At 35.9% G+C, this 27,485-nt stretch overlaps 1 protein-coding gene across 1 annotated transcript in view; it reads left to right on the top strand.

Annotated features, from left to right (window-relative positions):
- The window catches only part of LOC143909179 (uncharacterized), a 420,517-nt gene that overhangs the window by 362,584 nt on the left and 30,448 nt on the right, over nt 1-27,485 (top strand). Inside the window, 4 exon segments of the mRNA XM_077427082.1 lie at nt 419-483; nt 23,998-24,836; nt 24,957-25,031; nt 25,110-25,274. Of these exon segments, the coding sequence (XP_077283208.1) occupies nt 419-483; nt 23,998-24,836; nt 24,957-25,031; nt 25,110-25,274 (1,144 nt within the window).

The following is a 27,485-nucleotide window of genomic DNA, read 5'->3' as shown; positions in this document are numbered from 1 at the left end:
TACATATGTTCTGACATAAGATAAACCATTCGAAATATTTCATAAGCCATTGTCGACATGGTTTTCAATCCCGTCGTTGGTGTTATTTTACAGCCTTTATGCATATTTGATGGAGCATCATCACATTTACAGCTGGCTATAGTCAAATTCACACGTAGTGTCGTCGGATGCGAAACCGGAACCGTCGTTTACGACCCCAGCTCCAGCTGCATAATGACCCTGTTCGACTTCAATATCAATAAAGTTGCGTCTAGAATGCACTCGCCGTTTCGCATAAATTTCGCTCACTGATCGGCAACATATTCCCGAATTTCCTCCACCCCACCCCCCACCTCTTAATCCTCTTGCCGACCCGTTTTACGAGCTCGTTTCTCAGTCAATATTATCGAATTCATACTATTTGTTCTGTTTGTTTCAGACTGATGAACGCACTGATAGAAGAGTATACGAGCCGTCGATTTTGCTGAATTTCAAAGGTCACAAGTAAGCATTTTACTCGTAGCGTAATAATCGTTTCGTAACGCATCCGATCGTATTCATCTTACATTGTGTATTTTTACCCGTAATATGATATTCACGACGTTCAACTCATTTACAAAAACGTGTTATAAAATCTGCTTATGACCGACGGGTCGATTGCAAATATCTTAAATAAAAAAATAAAAAAAAAATCGATGCCTTATGAAATTATAGCGAACGCATTTGACATACATAGAAATTTTTCAGCACGCTTAGAAATTTATGCCGCAATATTAGTGAATTGGTTGAAAATGCTTAAATTGGTTAGAAAACAGTATTCGTAGCAACGCTTAGAAAATGTATTGAATCAAAAATTTTCCATCTAAAAATAGGTACTTCGAAGATTTTACTTACAACAAACGCAACAACTTGAACATTTTTATAATCATTAACTTGTATATGTACTTGTCAAATATACCTATTTTTTAATTAAATATACATTATAGATACATACATAGAAACAATATATTTATAAATACACACACTTACACATATATTAAAATTAGTTTCGAACACAAATCATTATTTTAACTTGAAGTATATACTCATATGCCACTGCTGCAGTGGCTCATTGTATCACTATGTAATTATATCTGCGGTATATGTAATTTATATTACATATAAACAAAATAAATTGTATGTAGTATGTATTAATCATTAAATTATATATAGACCAGGCACATGCAGTATATTTATCTATATATCTATCCCACAGCTTTACTTGTGCAAGCAGGATGCAAGGTGGGAGATAAATTTGTGCAATAGAATAGAACATAAAAAAATTTTAATGAAAGTTTTTCTATTCATGGTTATCAAAATATATAAATCTATCAAAAAAAACATAGCTCAACAGTTATCGCTAACAACTGAAGTGTCACGGGTTCAATCCCTGATCTTCAATCCATATTACTGGCCCGACCTTGGATATTTAACTTATTTTATTTTATTTATCTAATCAATGATGCACACTCGTCTAACAGATTGCTCCGACCCAACGAGAGTGCTATGAAGATTAAGAATTATTATTATTAATTATTTAAACAGATACACCCATTTATGGTTATAAACAGCCATCTATGGATAATTTTTTTAACTAACGAAAATCGAAAAAGATATGACAGGGTTAATAATCAGATAAATTGGCGAAATCTGATAGGAAAATCGACGTTGGAGTCACATATCCAAGGTCTGGCCACACCCAAGATCTGAACCCGTTCATAACAAGATATGCTAGCTACTGCTGGTTAAAATTTAATTTATGGTTGTAGGAAAACCATAAATGAAAGTTTAGCGAATTTTAGATCTTATGTCAAGTAAAGTGAAGGATAGAACCCATAACCACACAGTTGAAAGCTTAACACGCTATCCATTGATCTGTGCTGCTGATTAATGTTACTCTAGGTCGATCGTTTCCTATCAGAGTTTGCCAATTTATCTGATTTCATTGTTGAAACGATTTATACTAAATTGAAACATTTTTTAATGAAAGTTTTTCTATGCATGATTATCAAAAACAAAATCAACGTATAAAATAAAAAAAAAAATATATATATATATATATATATATATATATATATATATATATATATATATATATATATATATATCATAGCTCAACGCTTAGCACTAACAACTGAATGGTCATGGGTTCAATCCTCGATCCAGTTGCTGCCCAGACCTTGGATTTATGTGACTCAAGGTCGATCGTTTCCTATTATAATTTGCCAATTTTTCTGATTTGCATTGAAATGCTTCCGTAAAATTGGCATACCCTTTCCTATCTCTCTTGCTAATCTCAAGTTATTCAACGTCTTGAGGTTCGCTAATTTGATTATAAAATACTGCTAAAATTTCTCCAATTTTATTGTTGAAACGGTTCTTACCAAACTGGCCGCCCAACCTCATTTGAATTTAATTTCAAATTTATGTACAATAATAATATAACTATTTATTTATTTAATAGTTTTGGACCATTGTGGCATTACAGGAAGAACCTAATGCGCCACAATGGCCTACATTTGAAAAATATATAAAAACATGATATAAAAACAAGTAAACTGTAAATAAATGAAAAAAGCAAAAGCAGAAAACATGGTAAAATAAAATAATAAAAAAAAGTAACAAAAGGATAATAATACATCATTCAGAGAGAAAGAAAAAATAACAAAAGTGTAAAAATCAAAAATAAAATCCATTAATCCCATTCTTTGTTTACACTGAACAAAATTAAAATAGTATATAAAAATGTACAAAGGAGAAAGAAAAAGTAAAACAAAATAAAACAAAATATGAATAAAAAATAAAATCACAGCGAGGCTCAAATGGAAGAGAGTAGATTAAGATTCCACTCATACATCACATTCAAATTAAGAAAGTAATGATGAGCGCAGGTTACCAGATAAATATGTTAAAATAATATCCGATAATCTACGGTCCCCAAGGTGGAAAATATCACATTCAGGGACAGCAGCAACGATTTCATTGAGAAGTCGAATAGCTCTTGGAATAGGAGCCATTCTAAAAAGAACTGTGCGAACAGCAGGTACAACCATCAAATGATGATGTCTACCATGCACATAATTATTAGGGACATAAAGTCCCAACTGTTCCAGCAACAACGGGCATGACGTATTACCACGCAATAGCTGGAGAACGAAACGAATTAACTATAGCTATGTACATATAGTACATATGTACAACGTTGGCCTTGGGTGTCTCCTTGGGGGCAATCCCGTAATAACACCATGGTATAAATAAATTAAAATAAAAGATCTTATATTAAGGAAATTTTATTGTGTGTGATACTATGTACATAAAGATTTTTCAATACAAGTAGAAGTGACCATAACATGTGAACGAGGCATTTGATATAAAAAAAATAATGTTTTAATTCGTTGTCATTATATTTGAAGGCTCTGTGGACGCTTCTTATCGTTCGCTTCGTTCTTAGAAAGAAAATTTTTGTTATTTTAATATTCATTTCCCGTCGCGCGCGTTAAGAACGGCCAGCACATAAATCGGAACGTTTTCGCGATGAAATTTTAAACAAAAACACAGTGGCGTCACTTGCGAGCCGTAAACCTCAAGTGTCCTTAAGTAGTAGGGTCGCTCCCCAACCGCTCCACGACGTTCCGATAGACGACGACGACGTATATTTATTTTTCATGGTGCAATTTGACGGCTAATTTTCCGCGGCCATTCCTCGACACAATGGGGGTCGAGGGGGAGGCAGGTAAGGAAGGTATAGGAAAATTTTCATTTTTATAAGAAGGTTTTCACCTGCTCGCCCCTAAGGACGACCATAATAGAGCCTTCATCAAGGCGAGTGCGTCTCTAAAGTGTGCAAGACGTATAATAATAAAATATTTCACCCGTATTTACGGCACGAGTGCTTCAAAGTTTCAATTAAACACATAAAAAACGGTGGTCCGCACACTCACCCTCCCCGTACGCTATCGCTTAGCGTTGAAACACACAGGTATGTATGTGGATTTTTTGAAGTAAAACTTCTTTACAAACGGTAGAGTAATCCATTCAAACTCATTCAAATAGTATTTAGTAATCAAAGGTAGCGTTATTGTTAGGATAAACAACATTTGGATGATGGACTGACGGATACGTTAAGCACGTGTGCCAATATTTAAAAACTAGCTGTGCATTATCATTGCATGCATTATTAGAATAAAATTGATATTCATACAAACAACTTCTTAAAACTTCAAAAATGTTTACAAAGTATGAAAAGAGCATATTTCATTGATTCAAAACGGAATTTCAAATCCATGATTGACACAACGGTTACGCATTTGAGTTGTCAGTAGGAGGCTCACGGGTTCGAGACCCACCAAAAGTCTTTTTTTTTTTGGTTTTATATCGTATAATCCAATGTCATATTATATATCTTAAATCGTTGTCACAAACAAACAGATGGAATTTGGCTTTTATATCATATTATATATTAAGTATGTATATAAAAAAAAGAAAAAAGAAGGTCCGTTACGAATCGATATTATTAAAGCCGTTATAAAATCAATGAAGTCAACTTATAAAACCCTCAATATTAATCCACCACTCTCCAACGAATACAGTCTGAAAGATCCTTTCGTCAGAGAATGAACGGATATATAGATTTATTTAGTTTTCGATAGTTTTGCATGGGAATCGAAATATTTGTAGCTGTACGCAATACACGTCCGACCGCGCGCACGCTTCGTGCTCCTCTTTCATCAGTGGATGCGATAAATAAACTTAAATAATTTAAATTAAATACATGGAAGTTTTCGAAATTTTAAGACGATATTGGAAAAAGTTTTGTTTTCCCGAAAAATAGCTTAGACACACTGAAACGAAATATTCAACTCGTGATTTTTCATTTATTGTACAGTGAAAGATATGTTTTGTTATGTCAACTAATTATTTTTTGTGAAAAGATGTAAAAAATATTTATTTTTCGCATTTAGAAAAAGAACAAAATCAAACATAATTCCAAATCTCAACTTGAAAAAAAATTTAGTAAATAGGTTAAATTATATAAATTTACTATTTATTATAGACTAGTGGTTTTACCCGGCTTCGCTCGGTATTTGTAATATAAACCGCTTAAACATGACTAATCTAATAGTAAACATTTTATTAAATTTATTTGAATAGTTTTATTTTATATAAATTTATTTGTATACTCAGTTGTTTTTTTTTATTAAATTGACTGTCACGAACAAACAAACATATATAAGTCTCATTCGAAATTATATGTATACCAGAATCCGGCGGCCTACCCAAGCGCCTTCGCCCCCGTCGCGAAGACGTTTTCGCCATCGGCGCCGTCGCCCCCGGGAACTTCGAATCCTTTGAATCGAAAAAAATCGAATCATTTGTTCGATGATGTCACGGATTTACGAACGAACCAACCAATGTTACATACAAAGTCTCTTTTCAAATTATATATTAGATTAATAACTGGTTTCTTGTAAATAATAGTGAATAAATAAAAAATATAGACATTATCACTGATTTTTTCGATCGTGAAATTCCCAATTGCAAAAAACGTATAAGTATGCATGTATGTATATGCGTTCCCCGACTCAAACGTGTTAAATTGTAATGAATACTTGACGCTGTATGATATGAATATATGAAAATTTCATAAACAAATCAAAATATTGAATATATTCATCATAATCAAAATAATTAAGAATTGTGGGAATTTGGATTAGTTTTACAATTGTTTAGTATAAAATATACGTTCTGTTTTTTTTTTTTTTTAGTCCAGTAAAACTTATTGTACTGGTGCACAATGTATTGCAATTGCAGTCGTTAATCAAAGCGATAACAAATGCGTCGTGTAGTGCATCTGCAACGGGTCTTGGGAACCGAAGCGAGCGCGTACGTGCCGTATCTGCTTCGCTAATAACTCATGCAATAATTACTGCAAACTGGCTGATCACGTGCTTTGCCGCAAGACGCCAGATACTGACTGCACCTTGCGCATCCACTCTTATACGTGGCACCACGTTAACGTATTATCTCACAGCACTCTATCCTTTTGTGAAGATTTCGCACACGTACTCAAATGACGCAGAGTTGGCATTGTGATTTTTAATAAATATATTTTTTTTTAAATTTTGATTTAAAACAATACTTCAGTCGATTCTCGCTTGATCAAGTTTATTTTTACTTTATCTTTGTACGAAGTAACAATAGATGAAGTTTTGTGATCATGCGAAAATTCTAACTCGAGATTTTGACTGATTCGAACTCAGAATCGATCACTGATCTCGTTTTCATGATCTAGAAAAAATGTGTGTGTGTGTGTGTCTGTGTATTTTTTGAACACCGTTAGTCCTATTGTACTGAAACATTCTTATCGACGTGACGTACATTTTTTTCACGTGTGCCGGGTTCTTAGATCTTTATCCAATTAATTGGGTCGGCGTTTTAAAGATAGCTATAAATAAAAGGGACTGAATATATGTAAAATGGTGATTCTTTATAGACTGTATCTAGATTGTACATAACTTGCTATGATTAATGAGCGGCGATTCGCGGATGCTTTTGCAATTAACGATAGACCGCTCCATTAGTGTTCAAAGCAAGAGAAAATAAAATCATGGTTTTTCTAAGAAATTGACAATAGTAAACCATTTTTTGTGCGAAAAGCATTCATCGACCACCTAAGACTGGTTATTACTATACTCAATAACCAATTACGAATACCCAAGCATGCCCAAAAAAAGTAGTATAGAGATATGGGTAATATCCATACTTTTTCCTATATGGAAAACGACGAAATTCTTTTTGCAATTTCTCAATCATTAGAGAGTAATTTGCGTTGTGCGGATTCCACACAATCGCATTATATCCTAACTTGCTTCTCACTAGCGAGTTGAAAAACAAGCGAGAAGATAAAAGGTTTGAGAATAGGCTAGCATATCTCAAGACAAATCCAAGTCGACGAAAGGAAACGCTGTGAAAGGTGAGTTGAGGATCAAAAAAGATACCCAAATCGACCATAGATTCCACACGCTTCAACAACACGAATCTAATAGAATATCCATGACAATAGAGCGAATGTGCACGAATGTGCGAATATTAATAATTGCACATTTATTAATATTAAGTTCTAGACCTAAAATACAACTGAACTCCAATACAACGTTGATATCAGCTTGAAGATGAGAAGCTTGCCTCCTCCTTGGCAGAGAAGAATAATTTGACGTCGTTAGCAAAGATGCTGTAATGTCAGTAATAAGATGCATGATGCATTGGATAAATAGTAAGGTTTAATACAAATAGTAATAATAATAATAATATTATATTTAAAACCAAAATGACGTCTGTAATTCGTTTCGGATTGGCTATCGTCGAAGTCTTTTGGAATTGGTAGCGAAGCCAGGTAGCACCACTAGTATAATACCCTTACAACAATACAACCCTTCGATTTTATTGGAATTTAAATTTTCGGCGCCTGAATGCGGTAGAGCTTTGCATCATCATTTACTTTTCCAACCTATTCCTGCGAAAACGTCTGCTTTCAATAACTCGTATATTGTAAAGGTTATCCGGTTCCTTAATATGATTGATGGGCATTTGGACCTGTTCAATTGTCATGTTGACGAGCTAGTTAGTTTCTTGAGACTCAACACGAGACTATTTAAATGAGTGAATGATTGAAATTTTTATTTTCTTATTTTCTTTTTTTTGTTTTGTAAAACTGATGTGACGCTTTGGGGCTACCTGTCAGGTCAAACTGGTCATTTTATTGTTATTATTATTATAAATTATAAATAAATACATATATAATTGTAATATATAAACTTGTACATTGGTTTTATATCAAATCCAGACAAATTAACGATACAATCGTTGTTTTTATTTATTTATTTATTTTTACAAATATACAAATATACCAGGAAGGCTTAACAGGTAAACCCCAAATGCCCCTTCCTGGTCCACATAATTATTACATAGATACATGTAAATCTAAACAATATCTGACATCTATCGTCAGATATTACAAATATCGAATTAATACGATAAATAACGATGAATAACTTTCATGTAACAATACGAATTTTATATCCGATAAACAACCACAGAGACATCTATGGTGAGCAATATGGCGAAACCTAAGATATAATAATAACTAAAGGTTCGCAACAGAAAATTGGGAAGGAAACGCCAATTTTACATGAATCTTTTCAACGAAAATCAGAAAAATTGGCAAATTCTGATAAGAAACGATCGACCTTGACAAATCAAGGTCTGGCCAATAGCGAGACTCAGCGGGAATCGAACTCGTAACATCAAGTACGAGATAATTAACCAGTAGCGGGGTCTAGTGGTGAATGTTGAATTATTTTATTTTATTAATAAAATAAAATAAAATAATTCAACATTCACCACTAGACCCCGCTACTGGTTAAGTTATAAGTTTTTCCACATTGCATGTTTCGAACGAGCTATTATGACAAATTTAACTCGCGACAATTGCGTATGGTCCTAGTGCACTAATATTGTGGTCTTTTTATTAAATCGTATGACCAAATACAGTATTCCATATCAAGGTCGACATTGTGCAACGCGCATACGGAATTTCATAACAGTTGACCACGTGGCTTATTTTTTCCACACAAACATAAGCGCGGCGTATTTGTTTACAAACAAACAAACAAACAAACAAACAGTCGAACAAACGGAAAGTCATCAGACGTGCAAAGTTGTCAGACAGCGAGAGGGAAGGGAGGGTTTTGTGTAAAAGCGGCGACGTCCCTCGCGGCGGCGTCGACGCGCCCAACGGCAAAACTTTCCACCCGGGGAAAAAGTCCCGACGCGAATTTGATTAAGATCTATAAACCCGGCGGGGGAGGCGCGGTTCAACTTTCACTATTAAAAGTAGTTAGTTGTTTTATAAAGGAATTTGTAAATTGTCGGCCGAGTTCGCGAACTCAACCTTGAAAACGAGGACGACGGGGGTGCGCGGGGGTGCGCCCAAGAAGAAGTAAGTGAGTAAGTCCTGTAAAACAAAGTTTGCGGGCGGCCGCAGTTCAAGGATTGCCGTCGTCTGCGTGGCCAACTTCGCCGATTAAAGGCTCAACTGCTTCCCAAGTCATTTTAAAAGTTTATCTCGACTGCAGGCCTCCGCGCCCTTATCGTGCCGGCGCAACGAATCCTCAACACTCTGGACCTAGTTTCGGTGACGTTCAACAATCGATAACAAAAAGCACTTTTACCCTAGGAAGGGGAAGCGCCAAATAATGAACGTCAAGACCTGCCTTGCAATGTTAAGGTCAACGTGGACGATTTGACAGATGACGCACAACGACCTATGGGAGGGTCCATTAAATAACAATTCCAAACGTCCACACCTGAATTAGATGTGACACCTTCCAGAATCCTCAACTCAATATCTTTATATATAGCAAAAAACTTGTTTTTAAATCATTTTTAATCATAATCATTTTACTATATGCTTTTTAGAGTTCCGGAATTTTGTGTTTTGTCATTATACAACGGTGTTGATTTGTGGTTAGCATATTATTCTATTGGAAGTGAAGTTTCGTTTATTATTGCTATTTATCATATACTTCATGAAAGAATTTCATACATTTTTCTCACTTGCTCAATGCTGAGCTTCGTGGTCTTTGATGTCATCTTGGATTTGCCTCCACTCCTCCTGATTCTGTGGCAAGTTGAAGGCAGCGTTTAAGGACCATCTCGCCAGTTCCTTGATTGGGTCAGACCATCTCTTGGAGGCCGTCCTCTTGCTAGCGTTCCGGTGACCACCAGCCTATCCAGACTCTCCACATTCTTCCTGGTCATGTAGCCAAAGTATGAAAGAACCCTTTTACTAGATATTGAGGAAAGTCTCTGAGACTGCCAGCTCATTTTTCTAATAAGTTTAATTAAATCAGCGGCGTGGGCTAGTGGTTAGCATGTTATGCTTTCGAGCAGTTTGGTCACGGGTTCGAGTCCCACTAGAGTGCCGCTGCAGGCAAGACCTTGATTTGTGACTCCATGTCGATCGTTTCTTATCAGAGTTTGCCTGATTTTCTTTGAAACTTTTGATTTCATTGTGAAATGCTTTCTCTAAAATTGGCATCCCCTTTGCTATCTTTCTAGCCAATCTCAAGTTATTCAGCGTCTTGAGGTTCACCAATATGATTATAAAAATGCTGCAAAAATTTATCCATAGATGTCTATCACTGTGGATCTATCACTTTGTATAAATGTTTATGTATATTAATTGTATTGTATCTGTATAAGTACACTCGTCGCTTTGAGTGATCTGTAAAGGTGAGTGTACATACATGTTTGATGAAATAAATAAATAAATAATGTAAAAAATGGGCTTACCTGTAAAAAATAAAAAAATAATTTACACCAGTCCAATTCTTCAATACGCAGTACATTTAGTAATTTCACTAAATGCTAATGTCACTGCAGGCTTGCCCAGCATCAAAAAGTCTTGATCCTAAATATTCTTGTCGATACTCTCAATCCTGAGGATCCCAATCACTATTGGCTTTCTAATAAGGAGTGTGGACAATATCTGCTCCAAGTGACAGCGTACAGGTTATGATTTGGCCAAAGCACTTCAATAGTTGGGCCACGAATATCCCCAATATATTACTTTATTTAATCTTTTAATGAATTGAAAACATATGTAAGAAAGTATAAAAGCTTTTAATATTAATTTTATATCAGATTCCAGTAAATGAGAGTGAAAAAAGTTACTGTTTAACTGTTAAACCTGTGGGTTGTAAAGGGGTGGTTGAAATATGTATTTGGATAGCTAGTTGTCATCGCTTTAATCTGACACAAGATTTTGGTATAATTTTTATTGAGTTCATTATTGATTAAACTCCTCTAGCTTCATATCAGAGACATTAACTTACCCGAATGTTACATATGTAACTCCCGTATGTCGATAAGATATCAAAGCGACCTGGAGAGTGGAAGTGGTTCAAAATCAGATCATAATTTTTTGACAGGCAGGAATGTCACTGAGTGCATAAAGCTTATAAAAAGACTCATTTTTTTTAAGTTATTGTTTTGTTCTATTATGTTTATTCTTTTGTTTTTTAATTTTCTTTAACATCGCCATATTGGGCAGTTCGTTGTTTGAGTTCGCGTTCACTTTTAAGTCTCTAAAGAGATGAAATAAGAAATACATAAGCTTGGGGTGAGTGATCTTTTCACTTCGTGTGTTTCAAGAGTTTTAAAAATTGGGTTCTAAATATTGATGTTTCAATAGATGGTGTATCATTGTTATCGCTACTTTTTTTTTATTTTACCCTCTTTTTTCTGGTGCGCGTAAATTTCTCTGGCTTATCACTTTCGATTTCACATCACACTCCCCCATAAATCAATCACGCGAGCCACCGATTGAAAATCGAGACTTGGCCGGCCCTCGCCGAGCCCCCTTCAATTTGTGTAAGTGACAGTGATAGCTTTCTGGTGAATGGATACGCCAAAAAATATAACGATAGCCGAGTGTTTTTTGAGATCAGATTTATCCCCATTTCGCCTTGTCCGGCTTATTTTTTGTCTATTTTTATTTTTACTTTTTTCATGATGTGACGGGATCGAATGGTATGATATGGGGGAGGCGAGTGTGAACAAAACGAAGTGCAATGATTTAATCCGATCACTCTTCCGACAAAAAATATAATAAATATTCACATTGAATATACCTATATTTTACCATATATAAAAAATACACATAGTCTTTTATTTTAGACAGTTTTTCACGTGCAAAAAAAATGCTACTAGGCCAAATCTGTATCGTCACGTCTCTTTACAAAAATCGCCTCCTGGATTGTTTTCAGTGATATTTTATCCTTGTATTGACAAACAATTGTAGGAGAAACTTGTCGAAATAATAAGATCGTATGAATTAACAATGACATGAAGACACGCCTATCACAACTGGATTTCAACCTACGCGTCTCCTGCCGAGTTTTTATCGTTCGTGATAGATACGATATTAATACTTTTTCAAACTTAAAATGAGAATAAACGAGTTAAATAAAACGATAGAAAGCTGATATGAGGCTTGTAAAAAGTTGTAAAGGGGTGGTAGAAAGCCACGTTTGGATAGCTAGCTTTCATCACTCCGATCTGACACAAGATTTCGATGTAAATTTTAATGTATTCGTTAATGATTTAATTTTGGAGATATTATTGACTTATTGATATTATTGACGAAAAGCATTGACTTTTTTCAATTTCATTAGTATCACAGGATAATTTTTAGATGTCACTGTGAAGAAACCAAAATTAATTTCAAGTCATAGCCTTAAATACGTAGGAGCGCGCACCGCTGTGATTATAACGATGAAGTGGTTAAATAATAATCAAAGTAAATAAAAACCGTACTGTCCAAAAAGATTATCGTATTTTATGATACGTAATTTAGTATAACTAATTATATGTAAACCTGTATGAATTAACCTGATTAGAATCTGTCGGCACGCACATATATGTATATATATAAATGACAAATATAAACGTCATTCGACTTTTGTCCGAAACACCATGCTATTTAACAATCATCATATAATCTACGAGTGAAGTAAAAATATATAAGAGAAATAAAGAGAGCCTATAATGCAAATTTTATAAAATATATAGTGAAAAAAGAAAAATTTATAGGCGTTTAAACAATTAAAATAAGACATAGCGAGAGGGTGGCGAAAAGAGAATAACGATCGGAACAGTGTGGATAAATGCGGCAACGTGGATAAATTCGGCAAATAGACGTCACTGAGAACGACAATGGAGTATTTTCAAACGTGTCTATTATGATTATTTTTTCAACATCGTAATGGCGGATTTGATTTCCAAATACATTGATGTATGTGGAAATCAAATCTTATATATTTATATATACTCAACCTATAGAGCAGGCAGGGTTTAGGGCAAATTTCAGCACAATGGACCACCTCCAAGTAGTTGGCGAACTAATCGAGCGCGCCAACGAATATCAACGGCCACTGTGCCTAGGTTTCGTCGATTATGAGAAAGCCTTCGATACAGTTAGTCATAATGCAGTACTTAACGCTCTAAAAACACAGGGAGTGCCGGAACCCTATGTGGGACTGTTAGCTACAATATATAAGAATGCCACAGCTTCAGTTAAAATTTTTTCAGGTACAGATAGATTTAGCATAGGAAAAGGAGTAAGACAAGGAGATACAATCTCGCCCAAGTTATTCAATGCGGTGCTTGAGGGAGTTTTCAGGAAATTGGATTGGGATACAGCCGGAGTAAGCATCAATGGTCGCTTTTTGAGTCACCTTCGGTTCGCAGACGATATAGTTTTAGTAGCTCGTGATTCAGCTGACCTACTTATCAGACTAACACAGCTGGACAGGGAAAGTAGAAAAGTAGGATTAAAAATTAACGTAGATAAGACTAAACTAATGTTCAATAGTTATTGCATGCCTGATAGCATCCCCTTAGATGATAAACCAGTAGAAGTAGTAAATAATTATTTATATTTAGGTCAAATAATTGACATGTCTGGTAGTAAAAATGAAGAGATAAAGAGACGTATGAAATTGGGGTGGAGTGCATTTGGACGGATGAATGCTGTTTTTAAATCAAAAATGCCACTCTGCCTGAAGAAAAGGATCTTTGATCAATGCGTTTTGCCAGTGATGACGTATGGATGTGAAACTTGGACACTGAACGCCAAGATGCAAAATAAAATCCAATGCACTCAAAGAAGTATGGAACGCTGTATGCTTGGCATAACGAGGAAAGACAGGAAGCGGAACACGTGGGTGAGAAATATGACAAGGGTAGTGGACATAGTGGATAGAGTGAAGAGATTGAAATGGCAATGGGCGGGTCACGTAGCTAGGAGGATGGACGAAAGGTGGACAAAAGAAGTGCTTGAATGGTACCCGAGAGAAGGCAAAAGAGTAAAAGGAAGACCGCAAGGAAGATGGGTGAACGAAATTAGGAAAATGTGCGGAATGAGATGGATGAGTGTTGCGCAAAACAGAGACGAGTGGAAGCGTGTTGGAGAGGCCTTCATCCAGCAGTGGATGGCGAATGGCTGTAAATGATGATGATGATGATGATGATATATATATATATATATATATATATATATATATATATATATATATATATATATATATATATATACATATATTATATAAGATTTGTATAGGGCCACACTAGTGTTGGTATATTTTCAAAAAAAATAAGAAACCAACAAATGAAATATATTTAGCCTTATTACTAGATGATACGAATTCTTTATTTAGATCTAATTTAAAACTTTTGTGCGAGTAATAGATTGCTGAAATGGCTTGTAACATATACGAGGGCATAAACGTATTCAATATTATGAAAAACTTAAACGATTATAATGTAGTTCAAGCATGAATTGTTTCAAAAGACGGCAACTTTCTCGATAAAAGTATACAAACGATCCGCTTAACGTCGCCGTACCAGCGCAGCGTAACGATCAATTTTCACGCAATTACATTATGGATTATGTGTTTCGCCTTTTCGGCTGACAAGTGACGATTCCGGAACCAAAGACAATTAAACGTCCATATCGCATTCAAAAATAGCAACGAAGGTAAAAATAAATAAAAACATGCTTTGCGCTACGTGTAGCTGTTTTATTTATTTATTATTATTATTATTATTAAAGACGAGGTTTTCGTGCACGTCTCGCTCGTAAATCACTGGTCGACCTTTTGGCGGAGACTTTTTTTCGGATGTTTTTCATCTACCACCCCCCACATCCCCACTGTGTCGGCACAAATCATCGCGTGTCGATGCGGCGTGTTGCACGACTCGGCCGCTGGGGGCACCACTGTACGGACCCCGCTCACACATGGCGCAAAACATCCCCCTGCCTTTTCTTGACTCCTCCTTTCTGCAGGTCTTTTTGATTTAAATCAAAGTTATATTTGTTTGAAAATCGGTCAGTTTTCATATTTTAAAAATACGTATATGAACTAGCTGCTTTTCAAACTCTATTCATATACATATGTAACATACATAGGTTCTTAAGAGCTATATACATATGCTCGTAAGTCTTATCAATATTATATATCATTTATTCATTGAATTCGAATATATTTATAATACAATCAACGTTTGGTGTTGTACCTACATACATATAAACATGCACGCTTACAATCTTATAAGAATCTTACAAGGTATGAAAATATTCCATTATCAAAATCGGCTTTGGAAAATTTATCGACATATCTAATATACGTATATGTAATTTCGAAAGAGACTTTGTATTTATGTAAGTATTGTTGGTTCGTAAATCCGTGACGTCTTCGAACAAATGAATATTCAAATAAATTTAAATAAAATAAAACTATTCAAATAAATTTAATAAAATGTTTACTATTACATTGGCCATGTGTAAGCGGTTTATATAACAAATACCGAGTGAAGCCGGGTAAAACCACTAGTACAAAATAAAAATTGATTACAAATCGGTAAAAAAAAATAATAATAATATATATAACAATCGTAATGATTACAAATATATGTACATTATTTTTAATTATTGAAAATATTATAGATACATACATATAATAATCATATTATTATATACAAAACCGAAACGGCCTCTATAATTCGTTTTTGATTGGCTGTCGTCAAAGTCGTTTCTGATTGGCTAGATTGGTCAAAGATGTTTGTGATTGGTCGGTCGTTAAATATATATTTTTTTTAATTTAAATAAATTTAATAATTAAACAAATTAAGATTTTTATCATGGTTCGACGGTATTCTAGACTGCATTTCCATTTACCGAGCGAAGCCGGGTAGCAACACTAGTACTTTAATGAAACATAATTCGTGAGTTCATATCGTTATTATGTGAAGAAAGTCTTTCAATTCAATCTATAAAAGTCTTTCAATATAGAAAGTCATTCAATATACATTAAATAATGTGTAGATTTTCAACAAAAATATGGTTCGAAATACACAGAAGATTACGTCGTTTCATTAAAAATATGTCAATGCCCCAAACTTTCAATTCTGCAAATATCATCCCTCGAATTATTCGCGAACATTTTACTTGCAGGACATCTATGTATGTAAGTGTATACAACATTTATATAGGGGGACGCTAGTCGTTAGCCGTTTGGATTCTAAAGTTTAAAATAAGAAGCCTGTAACATTACCGAATACATTATGAAAGCTACGGATAAACACGCTTCCATTCATCTCTGTTTTGAGCAACTCTTATCCCTACCCTTTTATCTTGTACCCTTTCACATTCTCTCAGATACCGTTCGACCACTACCTTTATCCATTCTTCTATATGTGCATAGCTACGTGACCGGCCCATTTCCATTTCAATCTCTTCACTACTAGCCTAATATATATGTATGAATGTAAATCGAACAGTGATGACAATGAAGACTTAGAACCGGGCCACAACGTGCAACTTTGTTGGCCGACTAGTTGCGCGACCAGAAAAAATGTATGGAAATGTGAGCGACAAAGAAATTGACGAGTGTGGCATACGGCATGCCACACTCGTCAATTTATTTATTATTTAATACCAAATTGACAATTAACAATTTCAAACTACAACTAACAACTATAATATAAAATAGTTAACAAAATTAATAAAAACTATAATTTGTATCCCTAAAAAAATAAAATATAATTCCAAACATATTATTAAACTTACTTATATATTTACGGCATCCTCCACAGAGGTATCCATTAACACCCCTCAATAAAGCACCAATGTTACTAGAACCTCTAATGCTCTCAGGAAGGGCATTATATATTTGAACACCTCCTGCAGTTTTTGCTTTCTCAACTCTACCTATAATTAATTTATTCCTATTTCTAGTTTTATAATTATGTACATCTCTGGTGACTGGAAAACTGCACTCTCGAAACATCCAAAACTTTACAAAAAAGCGTCAAGGGGTATTTGTATGTTATCCGAAGTTCTTTTTGAGCGCCTTTGAACATGATGACTTTTCAAAACTGCGCTACTATTCAGTGCAATTTAGTGCATCTTTCCGTATCTTATTATATGTATATATCTATTCCTAACTATATGATTATTAAAATATTTGGGTAATAGTAGATTCTTATCTACATAGCTTCTATACAAATTGGCATGCCTCATCCAACTGAATACATTGGTCTGGTCGCCCTCAACCAAGTCGCTCGCAAGTCGCACGGTGTGTCCCAGCTCTCAACATATTTATTAGGAACCGTTTCGATTTGGAAACGATCGTCTTGGAAGTCACGAATAGCCAATTGACGTTGTGTATTGTGTGCTTAGTCCAAGTGGCCAACAACTGTCGCATGTGGAGTGTGGACGGAGAGTGGCACGTTGCAACCCCTTCGAGACAATTGTCGGCAATGGTTGTGGCCAAGACAGAAACAGAGTCGGCAACGGAGGGCGAGAGGGGCGAGGCGGGGCGGGGCGGGGCGGGGGTGAGGGCGAGGGTTGCGGGGCGCGGGTGTGTGGGCGGGGGCGCAGTCTCGTGGGGGGCGAAGGCGGTTTATTGCGCGCGCAGGCGGCCGCCCCCAGACGCGCGCCGCCGCCACCGCTCACTCGGGCCCGCTAAGGGGAGCCGACACGTCGCCCCCCGGCCATCTCTCGCATTTCGCATCTCGCATCTCGCATCTCGTCTCTTAGCGGTCGCATCCGCCACTCGCGTACTCGTCTTCCCTCGGACGCACTGCTGCCAACCGGCAAAGATACAATCATCGCCGCGATCCACTTCTTCGCAAGTGTCAGTGTTGCCGCGTCCGAAAATTTTATTTCAGTACAATTTTGATTTATTATTTTCTGTGTGATTCTCGGAAACTCGGTAGATTTATGCTCGTAACTTTTCGTATGTGTTTATGGTGACACGTCAATAATGTGCGTGACTTCGTTCTGTTCGTGATATGTCTGTAATGGTCAGACCCCTGTGGTGAGTCTATCATGTTTTCTGTTACTATATAGTTCTAAGTAGTATTTAATTATTTTTTAAGTGGGCGAAAATTCCCCTTTAGTGTTTGTTGGTTTAATCTGAAAAATGTTGTAAAAGTTACAATATTAGTTTTATTTTGATCGTAGAAATTACGTTTTTAAATCATTTTGCACAAATTCAGTAATGTACGTATGCAATTACGTAAGTCATACAATGTAAAAAGTTTTGAAAATGACTTAATTTATTTTATTTTTTGTAAATTTACCAAAATTAAATAATGAAATTTCTGCTCTTTAGTAAAACAAAAAAATAAAACATTTCAGTACAAAAAGTAAGAAAATTCCTAAACAAACTTGTTTAAATTATGTTCAAAATTCACCTTTGCGGTTTTAAAGGTGAATTTTAAATGTAATTTATTAATGCATATATTGAACTTTATTATATTATTAGAACTTTAGTATATTATTTAAATATTTTATTTATTTATCCACGAAACGTTTATTAAATTATGTCAATAATTTAATAAAAAATGTTACACGAATTGAATTAAAAGAGTTGACGATATTTTATAGAGCATTTATTGCTGATAATTAAAACATCCAAATGTCTTTATTTTAAAGCGATAAGTATAAAAATTAAAATTTGAAAATGTTGTTAGATTTTCTGAAAATTTTATCTTTTAAATAAACTACGTACATATATAAAGTAAAAAGAAGTTGAATTTTTTCACTATCTCAGATCTTCATCAATTGCTACTACGTGCATAGATAAATTTAAAATAGTTTGCTTTTAAACTTGTACAAAATATGGTATTACGCAACGAATTCAAAAATCATTCAAGTTAAAAGAAACTGATATCAAATTTCACTCAACGAAAATTCGATACAATTTGAAATTACAAATTTCCACTTAAAAAAGTTTTCTTAAATTTGATTTTATATGGATTCAGGTCAATGCATTCAAATAAAGTGGAATATTGTTTTATCCTCGTATTTAAAATAAAACAATTATGAATTATTAAAACAAAGCCCCATGTATACACGGAAATACGTTTGCGAGAAATTTACGTTGAAATATTGCGCTAGGTACGATTGTACCTATACAATATGCACGAGTGTGTGTATAAACACACAAAGACAAATAATGTAAATGGGATTCAATCTCGTTAAGTCTTCCATTACCGGAGCCAGCAATCGCGACGTCAACCGAAACGATTCACTCATTATGGAGGCCAAGTAACCGAATAATCTAATAACATGTGCTCACCGCAACCCTTGAACATATCGCGCGGGGAGACAGAGAATGCCGTGGAGAGAAAACCACCCCGAGCCGTTTTATGAATGAAATATACCCACCTCACCTGGCGAATGGATGGATGGATGGATGGATAGGCTCGAGGGTGCCTGAAGTGCCTGAAGCGGCGTGCAGACGACCTAGAAAAATAATACGGATAAGCACTCGAGGGGGAGAAAAGTATTCACAGAACCTCTTACGCGATCTCGTTTAAAATAATCCGTTGTATAAAACCGCGATATTAAAAATACATCCATTGTTAATTTTCGCATACGTTAAAATAAAATTTGCATCGATTATACACGCATTTATCATGCGCGTAATTCCATACGCTGAGGCTGAATTTCAAATGCAAATGTCAATTACGCTCAATGCTGCCAGTTTGAAAAATTATCACCGTGTATATATGTATGTAAGATTTATAAACTTATTCTTCTTCGTATGAATTACCTGCTTAGTGAGTGATAGAATGATAGTTTTACTATCACTATCTTTATTTCTTTAACTCGGAGATACGCTCCTTCCCAAAATACATTTATATGCGACTATCTTATATTTCTTTGCTTCCTCTATATTATACCTATACATAGCAAATCATATATAATGATTTTAAAAAAATAGACACTACATATAGTATTAATGATGGCAATCAAAATTATAAAATATATTCCAGTATACGTTCAGATATGGGAAAATAAATAATAATATTTGTGTACTTTTTGTAAAGACTAACCAGTAGCTAAACTTCGACATAGGGTCGCCGTATCTCCCCGTACGTGATGTTATGCAAGGGCACATGCATTTCATGGTCTATATAATATAGTGTAGAATTCACAACAGCCCTCCCCCGAACCCTAGGGAACTGTCCAAGGGTCACCCTCGCCAGTTCTTAGTACCGAATCAACCCTCTTTTTCGCCCTCTCCAACTCTTGTCTATTTACCCCCGAAGTCCCTCGCGGGTGCACCCGGAAAATGCAACGGGAAAATTAGTGTATGTATGTATACATACTTGTTGTGTCCGAGGTATGCGTCCTGTCAAAATTTACTAGTTTGTGATTTTAATTGCAGCTTATTCACTTTTTAGAGGGTTTTATTCGGCATGGCGAACGATAATAGTGGCGTTTACAACGGATACAACAACCACCCCCCAGTTTTCGAACGGTCGTTGCCGGCGACCGCAAAGGGTTTAATGGTGATGATGACCACAAGACCATAATTTCCATTTAACGTCTGTTCGCAAACAGCACTGACGATTCGTTCGTAGCAACTCGACTCCAACACCAGTTTAAGGACTAAATCCCTGACTCTGAGCCAGATAGTGTCCCCCCCAAATCCTCAGGTCGGGCGGCTCAGTCTCTTATTCTAATCCTGGGGAGCTTTCGCTGCTGATTTACAGCCGCACACGCCGAATCGTCCTCCCTTTGCCACCCATCTCCAACGGGGAAGAAGGGCTCAAAGAAAGAAAAGTGATAATTTCTTAATCCAACCGACCCGACGGACCTTTGCTACCAGCTCGAATCCCCCTCCAGCCTCGCAATGATATATTTTATATACTTCTTAACGAGCGCTTATCTCACTAATTTACACTGCATGATATACATACATACATACATCACTAGATTTTTTCGCATTAGAATCTGAATATTTATTCAGCATTCCATTGTTGACTCACTATAAACAAGTGCAGCGCACGAATCTTACACACATTTGAGCCGTCTCGTGAAATCGGCGTCTCGTGCAAATTTGAATTTATAACATTGTAAGTCGGTCTGTCTGTCTGTGTCTGCGCCATTTCTCGACGTTCATTTTATATGCGAGGATCTCGGCAATAAAGTCCCAGCGCCTTAAAGGCGGTTTAGGGAGGGAAGGGGGTTGGTTTATCTAATTTGTGGAGGACGCCTCGACGAGAAACCCTCCGCTCTCATTAAAGACGCCAATTATTTCCATGAATGCATCAAAGATTTAAATAATTACTATACCACTATAGAGCTAATTCCATAAATCACGTATTACTCAACACTATCATCATTGAAAAGTAGACGTGTTTATTCCGTCAATTTTGCAATTCGTGATTGTATCTATTCCAACACTACTTACATACTTACATACGTATGATATTATTCCAATGAGAGTCATAGCATTGCAAAACACATTTTCATAGTGCCTTTTGAATCGTTTCTCACAAATCTGAATACACTCAAACTTCTATAATAGTCTTTGGTCTATTTCAACTTCATATAGAGAAGGGGATATTTTGGCAAATTTGCAATATTCAACATCAACACTAGACAAGTATTTTGTAGACCGAAGTACTGAGGGTTTTCCCCATCAGACGATGGAATTGGTTGCAAGCAGCGATTGTATTATGTAATACATTCAGTGGTACATACATGCACATGTACACATACATACATACATTCCTACACCCAAATTTTCCCCATTCGTGTCCAAAATCTGTAGGGAGGGAGACTCGTTGTTGTTGTTGTTTTAATTGGAATTTACGGGGAATCGATTTACGATGCGTGCGGTAAATATTCTAATTAAGTTAGTTATGTTCTAATGCTGAATTAACGCATAATCGGACGCTTCCCACCCCTCGTTTTCGTAATATAATGTGCGTAATTTTGAAGGATAATTCGGCGTCTTAATGACACGCTTAAATTGTGAGTCTCGGCAATTATATAGCCCATAATATTGTAATTGTACTAGATTCCGTCTAATATATAATAATATTGCGTAAACATTATTAATTTCGTAAATATACTAATATTGTAAATTTAAATTTTCTTTATTCTAAGCGCTATACATTTTTTTATTACTTTATAATTTTTAAATACATTTTTGTTTTAATTCTTAATGACGAACGAAAAATAAATATTTTACCCAATTTTGACATTATACAATTCGATTGCAAAAACAATGTTTACAAGGTTTATAAATTAACAAAGATTTTTCAATGTGAAAATGTAGATGAATGTTTGCTAGCTTCGAAGTGTTTCTTTTATATGTGTGAAACGGTAAACGGCCAATTTCCAACATGGTGATTTCGCACACAAAAATCGCGAAAACGGAATATCTGGCACTCGAATAATTATTAGTGTGATAGTTCTACGTGAACTATCACACTAATAATTATTCGAGTGCCAGATACTCGACAACTCTCTGTGGGTGGAATTTTCGAGTGCCAGTATTCCGTGATTGAGATTTTAGTGACGTGTGTGAAATCGCCATGTGCAAAATAGTCACCAAACCGTATGAAACATGCACAAATATTGTTCATTTTCCTAATAAAATTAAATAATTAAGACGTTTGATTCTAAAAGCCATAACGATTAGTGGAAAATAGTTTTTTTTTCTAGCACGTTATTTATTTGTTTGGATGGTTTTACTGATTAATCTTGTTTATCATATCGACGATTAAAAAAAATCGCGTTCTCTAACAATTGTGGAAAGTAAATTTCGTATGCAATATTATTATAGCAAAACTACTTACTAAATTTTGAACACGTAACCCAATAATAAAAGTGGTATTAATTCGTTCAATATATTATAATTCATTATTTGTATTATTTATTTATTTTGTTCATAAATAATTTTGTAAAAATAATTAATCAATTTTATTTAAAGCTAAATATGTACATTGACGCAATTTAGTAAATCATCTCATCTTCAAAACACAACGATTTTCACTCACTAATAGTAATCAATTTAAATCTACCATAAACGGACATACATAAATTTCCCAAAATATTTTCTCTACTATATATTTCCACACACATAGAATTCAGACACCGATTGTTCCTAGTGGTATTCCAGCGTAGGATATCTTATGAAGGGACGACTCCCAAATCACCAGTATTTCACTTGTGACCCAATTCAGTACCTGACTTAAAAAGGGGACATGTACGATAAATTGTCTCGTAATTGTGCATCGTAATCGATAGCGATTTGATACAGACGGCGGGCATAGAAGCAGCTCGGCCGCCATTACGGGCAAATTGGATGATTACAAGATAGTGCCGAGGTGATGGTGAAGAGCTGGTGAGCCAGGCTCCAGGCTCTGCGGCTCACATTAGCCCCAATGACATGTTGTGCGGCTACCGATATGTGCCTGCAGGAATTTCCCACAGACCGGAACCGCCTATAAGCCTGAACCGTGCCGTGGCGCCCATTAGCCACGGTGCCTCTTTAATAAAGGGGGTAAATCTCACAACCCCGACCGCCCAGACCCCTCACATAGGAGTCAAATTGAAAAATCGATGGAATGTGCATTTGAACTGGAATTAACGATGCACGCTATGACCTCGGTGTGATTCAATTCGAGCTCCATTGTAGAGTAACAACCCCCTCCGCCCTGATTGACTTCTAATTTTGTGTTTTCTTCTTGAAAATAGTAACACCGCAGAAGGTAGGTGAATGTGTTTTGAATGCGAAATCGAGCCAGCCACGACGTTGCGTGGGGTAGGAGTCCGTGTAATTTTGGAATTTTGTTACCTAAATCCCGGTTCTCGATGAATACAAAGCAACATTTTTTGCGAAAGAGTAAACCCACGTGCGGCTCAACTCGAAAGACATGCGGAGCATACGTTGTAACACAATTCAATGTACGCTACGCGTATCTTTCATCTAAACAGAAATGGTTCTTCGAAATTTTTGTAAATGAGTTGAATTTGTTTTTTAACCGATATTGTCGCGTTAAAAAAAAGAGTTTTCACTAAAACAAAAAATGTTGCTTTTGTTCTAGGTCCACTTCGATACCCACGAGTCAAACGAATTTAATTCAATTGAAAAAGCGCAAACTCGATACTGAAAATGAATTAGATACAAAGGCAAAGATCATGGGACCCGGGCGGGGGCGGGTTGGCGAAGAAGAACCCGACACTCAAGGAACTGGACCGGACAGTCTTGTTGCCAAACGACGACGGAGGCTGGATGACGAAGAACAGGAGACGCCCAGCTTAGCGCCTCTGCCTCAAAAGAAACGAGCGCTATCTTCAAGCATAACCGGCCTATCCAGTCCTACCAGAAAAACCTTCAAACCCTTAGACGGACAACCAGAAGCTGAAGACAATGAGATTCTAATAAGAGAGACACAAGCTGCTCTTAAAAGTCTTTCAGGAAGTTGGCCTCACGATCCACGCACCTCTATCTACACCAGATCAGAGCCCGAAGACTCGCCCGCTTTCGAAAACCTCTTCGAAGATAAAAAATCCAACGTAAAAATGTCGCCATCATCTGCTTCCACAACATCGTCTTCCGGAAGCGTAGATGCGTCTTGCTCTCTCAAAGACGTCATCACTATAAGAGACCAACAAGCCGAAGGAAAAAACAAAGTATACGCAAAATTAGATATAAAATCAAAACAATGTAAACGCAGTGATAGAGACAGTGACTCGTCCAAAGACAAAAGTGAATCTCCGAGGCCTCAAGACAAGTACTTGTCTCGTTACGAACCACCTGATTTCAACGACATGGTCGACGACTCTTCGAACGATCTAGAAATCGACATGTCGGAGCCGAGCAACGACAGAGATGACGACGAAATACCAGATAGTAGACAAAAGAAAATAGATGATAAAAAAGAAGCAGCCAGACATTCTCTGTACAGTTCATACAAGTCGGCGACGGCCCTGCACACATTCTCGTCCCAGTCTGCATTCAGGCCACCTTCTGAAGTAAACAAGCATGGAAGAGGCCCCGGATTAGGTCCATATCCCGCCGAAGCCACTTTCGTAGGCTATCCGGAAGGAAGGACGACCTCCATTCACGAGGAACAGAGCGTGTCGGTAAAAGCTTTGCCGGTCGAAACTATAGTGAGCTCGGAGACGATCGGTAGTTCTCCTTCTACGCTGGCAGCTGCAGCAAGTGCTGCTGGAAAACAGTATACAGTGCTTCAACCAGCAGGGGTAGGTTCCCGTGCCACCACTGCTTTGCAGGAAGCAGCCAGGGGAGCACCCAGCGTAGCTGCCGTCAGCGAGTGCAGACCAACACCAGCCTTATCACCGGCCAGCCTCGGCAGAGGTGAGACTGATCTAAATTTCTGACAGAAGTGGTTCCACAAAATCGACTGATTTGAAATATTAGTCTGAAATAAATCGGTCTTTAATATATGTTCCTGATTATGTACGTCTATTCGAGTAACACTATCATATGCAACTTGTCTTTACAATGTTTGCAATGTTTTACATTACATCCTAAAACTTTCAATCGAAGTTTTCAACTCAATATAAAAACTCATTTTCGTGTGCTTGATTACAGGTAGTTTCAAGTTTCATAGTGGTTGTTATTAATATGCATACTTCCTGTAAAAACACTGAATTAATTTAATTTGCTGAAGAAAAGCTCTTTTGATCGAATGTATTCGCGTAGGTTTTAAAACTTCTGAAACTTGTCCTTCTCGTATATATGTATGTACGTGTGTCTTGAACGAGTAATTTCTTAGGTACGTCTCGTAATTACGGTCCGTGGAGCTTTCAGTTTACCTTTTGAAGTCTTTTAACTAGCTCCGGCAAGTTTTACCAGTCGCTCTCTCCCTCCAAAGAGGAATATTTCCTCTGTGCTCGCAAAGCCGTGTGTCAATACGAACCACCCCATCCAGAAACTCTACCTCGAGTTCTGTACGCCGACAGAGACCCACTTTGAATAAAAGCAGCGCCAAGTAAAATAAGAATTCACATGTTTCATCACCTTTATAGGAGATGCATTCAGATGACCGTTAAATGTAAAATATTTCATTTTTATTTATCGAGTTTGGGAATAGTGCAATATGTGCATAGTTTTGAGTGCTACTTCATTTGATAACATTAGGCGGGCTGTCTGTTGCATCGCGTCAAGTTTTCCATGTGCAACCAGTCTGCAGCAGTCTGCAGAAAAGGCTGTTTATCTTAAATCAACACCCAAGGGAAACCTCCGCGTCTGCAGAGTCGTCTGCGACGATAGGGAAATATTAAACGTTTCACAAAGTGGAGCGTATTTCTCTCTCTCCTTTGTGAAAGACAAACATCGCGTTCCGAAGAAAATAATACGAACGAAGGCAACTCTCCAGATTCAATTATGAATTTCGCGTGCGTTGATTGCAACGATGCATCCGTCTATCTGTTATATGTATATCTATGTACATATGTACTCGGTGCATGTTTGAGTTTCGCGCGCAAATACGTGTAGTTAGAGCTCTCGACTATCAGTCGTAATTCCGTGTTGTGCAATGTTGTGCAATTATCTTCTTAGTAAATATTCAGCTATGATATACACTATTATCTCTTATGAAGGCATTTTTTTATATCTCGCAGCTGTTAAAGTACGCGTATATGTTTCCAATACACATCCAATAAAATTTTATAAAGACGCCTTTGTGAGATGAAAACTTAGTGACAATTTCATTTTTATGTGCCTAAAATTATAATAAAAATTTAAGACTGCAAAAAGTTGACATATTTTAAAAATTCATTGAAAAATCGTCTCGAAATATTGTCTACGCTCTTTAAAGCCATTAAATACGCATGGTAGTATGCCGAGGAAAAATAAATGTGAGTTTTTTAAATGGAATTAATATGTTTTGTTTTTGATGTTAAAATTGTATTATGCTTTTTTTCATTGCGGTTGTAAAACAAATTCAACCTTAAATTAAACGTAAAACGTAACGTAAAGCCATATCTAAATGCAGCGTAAATTTTGTGTATTTAAATATTGTATCGTCAAATTTATGAATTAAATGTTTTCTTCGGGTGAGAACGCGCGTAATTCGTGTTAATTAATTTTACGAATCTCAAAGCGGACTTAAATTTTTTTTATGAATAATAAAGTCAAATGAATGAAATCTCAAAAGTTTTCAATTCGCATAAGTTTTCACTCGTCAAGGAAAACTTTTCCATAAATACAAAAATTTTACGGAGTTTAAAAATAAGTTTACTTTTTACGATATCGTGTTGCGGTACAATTTTAAGTCATCTTTCATAACAACAACCTTTTGTTTGATTGTTATTATTGTTTTGATTGACATTTTTTGACGATATTAACAGAACGATAATACTTATTTATCTTTTAATGTTTCACACAAACTTTTTGACAGTTTTTTTTAACTTTTTCAGCACAATTAATACACAACAGCGATTTGAACTAATCCAAACTTTGTTGGTCAATTTATAATTATAAATATTCATATGACAAGAATACTCATATTTCATTTAAAATTTTTATAAAATGTAAAAATTCAATAGAAATACCTACTCAGAT

The sequence above is a fragment of the Arctopsyche grandis genome, chromosome 3, assembly GCF_051622035.1.
Source record: "Arctopsyche grandis isolate Sample6627 chromosome 3, ASM5162203v2, whole genome shotgun sequence".
In the NCBI taxonomy this organism is placed as follows: domain Eukaryota; kingdom Metazoa; phylum Arthropoda; class Insecta; order Trichoptera; family Hydropsychidae; genus Arctopsyche; species Arctopsyche grandis.
The sequence above is the reverse complement of the archived record's forward strand: the minus strand, read 5'-3'. Positions and strand labels throughout refer to the sequence as shown.